The 7,713-nt window shown below is 39.1% G+C and overlaps 1 protein-coding gene across 1 annotated transcript; it reads left to right on the plus strand.

The window, feature by feature from the left end:
• The first annotated feature begins 1,856 nt into the window (after positions 1–1,856).
• Positions 1,857–5,782, plus strand: LOC107091060 (phospholipase A2-like). Its single transcript, XM_015384784.1, has 4 exons — positions 1,857–2,095; positions 3,599–3,746; positions 3,844–3,977; positions 5,316–5,782. Exons 1-4 carry the CDS (start codon positions 2,047–2,049, stop codon positions 5,432–5,434), a joined length of 450 nt encoding a protein of 149 aa, XP_015240270.1. The 5' UTR covers positions 1,857–2,046; the 3' UTR covers positions 5,435–5,782.
• Positions 5,783–7,713: the final 1,931 nt, after the last annotated feature.

The following is a 7,713-nucleotide window of genomic DNA, read 5'->3' on the forward strand; positions in this document are numbered from 1 at the left end:
CATAGCGTTCCTTGACAGTGTCATTAAGTACTACTTGGTTCCAATGGAATTTCCCATTGGGAACCTACTAGCACTAAGTTGCTAACTGGTTAGCAAGATGCTTCCGACAAACCGGCCACAACCAAACATGCTTGCGAGACTTCCGCCACAACAATCCCGCCCCCTTGATAAACATTCACTTTATGCACTCGTGTAATGTTGGGCATCACTCGGCAGAATTCGGAAATACGTACGTACGACGTACGCCATGACTTTAAAACTGCAGTGTGTGACATGTAATGGTCAGACTGCATGAACTGCTCTCCCTCCAAAGCTTCTCCACCTCCAGGCCATTGTGATTAAAAAACTGGCTCCCACAACGTCCACATAACCTTTTTTGCCAAGTGATTACCAAGTTTGTTTATATAGATACAGTAATAAATCTCATTTCATTAGTCTGTGTAGGATATAGATCTTATAAAGGCCTAAGATAGCAAATATACCCGCTATCTGTGCCACATTGTTGTCATGTTTTAGTGAGCTACTTAGCAGAGCCCTTTAAACAGACTAAGTTATTTTAGTTGCTTAGTATAATTGTGAGATTGCATTGGTTTGAAGCATACTTATACCCCTTTTATGGAGTCTAAATCTTGAGTGTGACATGGGGATGTGGTGGGCGGTGGTGGTGTGCAACCAGGGCAAGACGAGGAAGAGGTGCCTGCTTGAAGACGAGCCAATGAGGCAAGATCTGAAGCTGTTCAAAGGAGCCGGAGAGGATTAACAGGAGTATATATCCAAAAAATATTTTGGTGTCTACTATCTACTGTGTGATAGAAATAATCCTAATTCAACATGTTTTATTTACAGCTCTGAGCACTACATGTAGTCAAGATACTGTTGTTAGTATTTTATGGGGTAATAATTACCTGTGAAACATCAAAGAATAAGAATAAAATCTGGCGATTAACAGCATTTTTTGCGTGTTGCTGCCATCTGTTGTTCACTACAGTCTCAGTTCAACCCTTTACACTTTTCTCAGTCACATTCAAGCATAATGACGATCTCTCATAGAACATTGTATCAAATTTACCCCACATTGTTAAAATGTTGATTTTGACTGCAAGTAATAAACAGTTTGGTGTGGTCTAGTCATAGTTTGAATTTGAATTTAGTGTTTAATCTTTTGAGGGTAATAAGAATTAGGGTGATATCAAGGAGGCCTTCCTGAAACAAAGTCTTCATTGTAAAAGAGGAGGAGTCAGAAACAGCCTTGGCTATGCCAAAACCTTATATGAACTACAAAATGCAAATAATTGCTGTATCAAATCATCAGCTTTTTATATAGAGAGCCAAATCACAACACATATCATCTCAAGGCATTTACAGCATCAATTCAATCAATCATACAAACAGAAACCCTGCAGATTTCATCAAGTCATTGATATAGCTTTCGTTTGACAACGTTACATTTTTCATGTAAATAAAAAAATTAATGGGTAATAGCACTGCTGCCTTGCAGCAACGGGGTTCCGGGTTCAATTGCTGACCCGGGGTCTTTCTGCATGGAGTTTGCATGTTTTCCCTGCACATGCGTGGGTTCTCTCTGGGTACCCCGGCTTCCTTCCACAGTCCAAAAATAAACAAAACATGACTGTTAGGTAAATTGGCTGCTCTAAATTCTCCTTAGGTGTGACTGTGTGTGAATGGTTGTTTGTCCTGTTTGTCTCTATGTTGTCCTGCAATGGTCTGGCGACCTGTAATTCTGGTTTTAAGGTATTTTTCCTCAATAAGCTTTCCAGTTAACACTGAAACTCTTTTAAACTAGAAGAATTAGGCATGACATGTAATAAAATGTTGGTCCAAACTGAGGCTTAGTGTCTAAGCCCACTCTGTGAGAATCCATTTAAACCATGACACATGCTAGTTTTGTGTTGGGTGTCAGAGTGCGTGTGATCCTTTGGTGTATGGACAGCTGACATCCAAGGACCCACACATACAGGATCTACATAAAAGGCAGTTTAACGTTGAGTGAAAGTCACTCTGGCACCGAACCCTCTCACTCACAGGATGAATGCTTTTCAGACTGTCTTCCTCTTGGTTCTTGGTCTCTCTGTAGGTGAGTAAAACCTTCCACATATTGTGACACTGCTTAAATATATCTAGTCGATTTGTAAATATGCAATACAAAACTTTCTCTGCAATAGCTCTTTAGAGCCTTGTGTGACTCATTGTTGAACCACCTTTTTTTCTTTTCTGTGATCACAGTCACAGCAAGTCCTGAAAATGATTTATTTCTATCTTGTCAGAGTCATTATAACAGAAAAAAAACTTTGTTCAAGACAATTTTACTGTATCTCTGCCGGAATGTGAAGTATTTATTTAAGAGTGGGGCACACAGTGGAGTTGTGGATAAGCATGTTGCCTTGCAGCAAAAAGGTTCTGGGTTTGATTCCTTGTCTTTCTGCCTGGAGTTTGCATGTTCTCTCCGGGTACTCCGGCTTCCTGCCACTGTTCAAAAACATAACTGTTGGGTTAATTGGCTTCTGTATATTGATATTATGTGTGTGGATGCATGGTTGTTTGTCTTTGTGTGTTTCCATGTTACCCTGTAATAGACTGCAGAGCTGTCCAAGGTGTACCACACCTCTCGCTTATAGACTGCCGAAGATAAGGATGACCCTGACGAGGACTAAGCGAGAGAAGATGGATGGATGGATGAATGGATGGTTTAAGAGCTAAATGTGTTTTGCTGCCTTCTACCCCTTTTCTTTTAGAATTGCCCTGTATTTAGCCCAGTTCATATTAATATTAACTGTGAACAGCCTCTGAGTTCCTGTGAAGATAAGCATCCCTATAACATAATGCTGATACCCTCATGTTTTGTTTTTTAAACAAAAAGAAATGTATATATATATATATATATATATATATATATATATATATATATATATATATATATTCTAAAGATAAAAACAACATTTAATTGTTTGTAGGTCAAGACTACATACTTATAATTTGATTCGTTTGTGATTGGTTGTACTGAATTGTATGGCCCTTCCCAGTCAAAAGGCAGCGGAATGGCAGCAAAATCCCCTCCAACTTCAAACCACTGGCCTTCTCCTGGCCGTGCATATTTTTTTAACCTGACTCCACCCTTTCACTGAATTACAAGGTCTGACCAGGAGATTATGCTTTTCTTTAGATCTTAATGTCCAAAAATCATGACGGAATGAATTTTTAGATGGCTACTACTGTATCTTTTAACTCTTCATTAGTATGTTATTCTTATACATTTTTTCTAAGGTCCACATTTGTGTAACCATTGTTTTCTATAATCTCTTTGTTGCTGTAAACACCATAATTTCCCCATTGTGGGACAATAAAGGGATTTTCTATTCTATTCTATTAGTACAAGAGGATAAAAACTGTTGAACACCATGTTTTCCTACAATTCCTACAAAATGTGTCGTAACATTGTTACTTCCATTAATAGATAAAATACAGATAAATTTGTTGTGGTTTTGTGAATTAATGTAAAAATCTGAAAACGTCATGATAATTGCTCCTACTACACTTATACACATTTAAGTTTAAATTATAACATGATATGTTTCTGCAGCCCAATCTTTGGACTACAGGGCTCTCCAGCAATTCAGAAATATGATCCTGTGCATGATGCCCGATAGCTGGCCTGTTTTTGACTACGCAGACTATGGCTGCTACTGTGGCTATGGGGGATCTGGCACACCTGTAGATGATCTGGATAGGTAATTATTTAAGCCTCTTTTAGTAGCAATTGATAGAAAAACAAACAAACTGAAGTTTGAATTAAAACATTTCTTCACCTTTTGTATTACCATGAAGGTGTTGCCAGGTTCATGACCAGTGTTACAGTGATGCTATGCAACATCCTGAGTGCTGGCCCATCCTGGACAACCCTTACACGGAGCTCTATGACTACACCTGTGATGAAAGTAATAGAAAGATCACCTGTACAAGTAAGTTTGATTGATGTTTTAATCACTGACAATCTAGTTGAACAGTTCAGTCCATCCTCTCAAAGGAGGGCAGGATCCCTGCCAAACGAGCTGCGGCGCAGAGCCACCCAGTGTTACTCTGATTCAGCAACCTTAGTAAGCAGGCAGGAATGTGATCCAGGTCAGGGAAGACAGATCAGACAGGACAGTTGAGGAATCCAGGAGTCCGCAGGCCAGTCAGGGGATCTGATCCTCACAGGAACAGAACAGATCCAGGGTTCCAGGAATCCACAGAGCGTGAAGGCAGGTTCAGAGTTCGATGAGTCCAGCAGCAAGCTCAGACAGAAACGCACAGATGCAGACAGGCAGGCTCAGCAGTTTAGGGAAAGAGACAAGACATGGTACCGGGATTACTGTGAAACTTAAAACTGGTCTCTACCTAGGAGCCAAAACCTCTCAAACCAATGGCCTCCGGGGACAGGAACATGAACCAAGGAATAAACTCAAACTAACAAAACAAACACACTACAAACTTCAAAGAATGACCTGGCCACGATAGCTGGCCTGAGCCAAATATAAAGGAACGCGCAGTGGTTAGTGAGCACGACCCATGTGCGGAGGCTTTAGTCCTCGACGCGGCTGACCTGGGTACAAATCCAGCCTGTGGTCCTTTGCCGCATGTCTCTCCCCCTCTCATACCCCCTTTCCTGTCAGCTAACTGTCAGAAAAACAAGCCACTAGTGCCATAAAAACACACACACAAAAAAAAGTTAGGCAGGTGAATGAAGTGAATAATTAAAGTCAGTTATCAGGGTAGATTTTAAGCTTCCACTCAATCGGAACAGGGAAAGCTCTGCACTTTTTGTTCGTTCTGCTTTTTGTTGTTTGTTTGTAATCCACAAATGTATATACTTTTATTTTTTATTTTTAATTGTCATTCTGATATTTCCTGACTTTGAAGCACAAACATGTATACAAACAGTCCACTGTAAAAGTGATAATTAACTAGTTTTCCAGATTCTCTAAAGCCTAGAAAAATTGCCTTCATTGCTTTTTTTAAGTGCTGATATATCGTCAATATTTATTTTATTTTTTTTATTATCCATTGTGTTTGCACTATACCAAAAGTCAACAACAAAAAGCAATCTGTAAGGACACCTGATATAGCTGCCTTTTATTAGTAAACAGTGCATCCATCTTTAATTTATATATGTATCTAAATTTTAATGACTCCATTCAAAGACAAGTCTCACTTCTAGCTTCAGCTAGAAGTTAGCAGCTCTCCCATTGCATTATTTTATAGTAGTGCCTGCTTATGTTCAAATAACAAATACTTAAACCTATTTTTTACTTCTTTAGAGAGTAACGATGAATGTGAGATGTTCATCTGTGAGTGCGACCGGAAAGCCGCGGAGTGTTTTAGCAGATCGCAGTGGATCCCCGAACATGAGCACCTGCCAAGTGACCGGTGTCAGTAGAGTCAACAACCAGCTGCATCAAGCAAAGAAGCTGTCCCTCAACATGTCACATCCATTTACAGACTCAGATAACGACAGATTGGGTCTCATTCTGGACTTACAAATTTACTAGTGATATAATTTAGGCACAGCCTTGTATCCATCCATCCTTTCTTTATGCTAGATGTTTCTGGCTTTGCTTACAACTATTATATTGTAACTCATCCTAAATGTCAACCAATTGTTTACACTTTTGTGATATTCAGTGTGATTCTTCCACAGTCAACAGAGGGTGCTGTTCTTTATCTTTGACTGTAGCGTTCAGGAAGACAAGTTTGTTCCACGGCAGGTGTTCTCTTCACTTTATGTAACATTAGAAAAAAAATAAAATAAAGGAAAAAGACTGTTGTTTTTTTCTTTTTGCCTAAATCCAATTTATGACATAATGTTGGCAGTTACAAAACATTTGGAATAATATTAAATAAGTTTCTCTTAATTAAAAAAAACAGCCTGAACTTTATCTTTGTTTAAACTGGCAACAAACTGTGGGAGGTTAATTCAAATTTTATTTACTGACAACATTTGAATCATAAATTTAGAGCAATAAAAGGAGGAATGTCGATTCCAGCTGAAAGAATGATTTTGGTCACTATCCAGTCTATTTGGCAAACAGAAAAATTAACTCACTGTTACGTATTGTCTCTTAAGATTGTTAGTGTTTCACCTGTTTTAACAACCCACCCCTGCTTTCTGTGATTCAGTGCTGGGCCTGCAGCCCACTGATTCACTCTTCAGGCAGTTTCTCAGACAATGCGTAAGCTCAGCAGCTGGTAGCTGCCTTCTGGCAATGGACCAACTGAGGCTCCTGTTTGTTGAAAGATAAAATGAGGATAATAACACACATTGACAAAAAGAGATAATAGGCCAGGGAAAGTTTCACTAGTTACGCCTTATGTGTGTGTTTTGCTGTTATGGCAACCCAAAGTGTCAGTACTAGTAGTACTAGTTTCAATACTACCGATTGCACAGTGCTCCTTGGGATGTTTAAAGCTTGGGAAATCTTTTTGTATACAAATACAGCTTTAAACTTCTCCATGACAGTATCTTGAACCTGCCTGGTGTGATCCTTGCTCTTCATGATGCTAGCTGCAATGTAAACAGACCTCTGAGACCAGTGCATGAAGGCGTTCAATGAACAGCGTTCACTGAATACGTTCATATTTTTAGTGAACAGTGAACTGAACAGATCAGCTTTGAAGTACTAAAGGTGAATGAGAGAAACCTTCTCTCTGAGAATAATGAGCGACACACACAGCTAATGTTCAGTTGATAACAGCACTTTTCATTCGATAACATCCGGTTCTATGGCACTTATTACAACAAACAGCATGACAGACCAGCATGTCTACTGCTAGTACTAGTCTGTGCGATTCGGGCTAATCTAGTGGTACTTCTGAGGCTAGTTTTGCAGAACGCTTTGCAGAGTTTTATGAACTAATGAAGGAAGGCAGACATTTGACATGTAAATGTACAAAACAAGAAACACTTCTTGTGCAAACTCTGCCCATCGGGACAAGTCCTTTTACCTCAGCCATTGCCACTTCAAACTTTAAGCGACACATCAAGTTAATATATACAACCTATCTTGGGAAATATCTGGTACTGAATGAGGAATGTAAGAAAACACTTTTGATACAGATCTTTTCAACAGAATCCTGTTAAAAGGGAGTTTTTTCTCTCCACTGTCACTACAAGCATTCTAAGTGTGAGGGATTGCCTTCAAGTCAGTGAGTCAATGCAATCAACTGGTTTTCCTTAGATAGAAAACTTAATTTGACTGCATCATCTGGTGAACTGTAAAGTGTCTTGAGATGACATGTGTTGTGAATTGGCGCTATATACATAAACTGAATTGAACATGTACCAATTATCATTACAGGATCTTTGCATCGACTTCAATTCCATTACCATCAATTTCTACGGCCTAACCCAGACCCTCACTCTAACTGTTTCTAACAAATAACATATTTTACACCTAAGTGCTAAACCTAACCCCCAAACCCAAGAAAATCTTTCCACATGTGGAACAGTAAGCCACCAGTTCCCACAAGTACCTGTAAGTCCCCACAGTCAAAAGGTAGTTAATACTTAGCCCTACATACACGCACACACACACACCCACACACACACACCCACTGTTGGGTAAGTTACTTTAAAAATGTAATCCGTTAAAGTTACAAGTTACTTTGTTTCAAATGTAATTGTAGTATAACTTTTTAGATTACTTTTAAAAAAGTAAT

This window comes from Cyprinodon variegatus, unplaced genomic scaffold, assembly GCF_000732505.1.
Source record: "Cyprinodon variegatus isolate N-32 unplaced genomic scaffold, C_variegatus-1.0 Scaffold323, whole genome shotgun sequence".
NCBI lineage: Eukaryota > Metazoa > Chordata > Actinopteri > Cyprinodontiformes > Cyprinodontidae > Cyprinodon > Cyprinodon variegatus.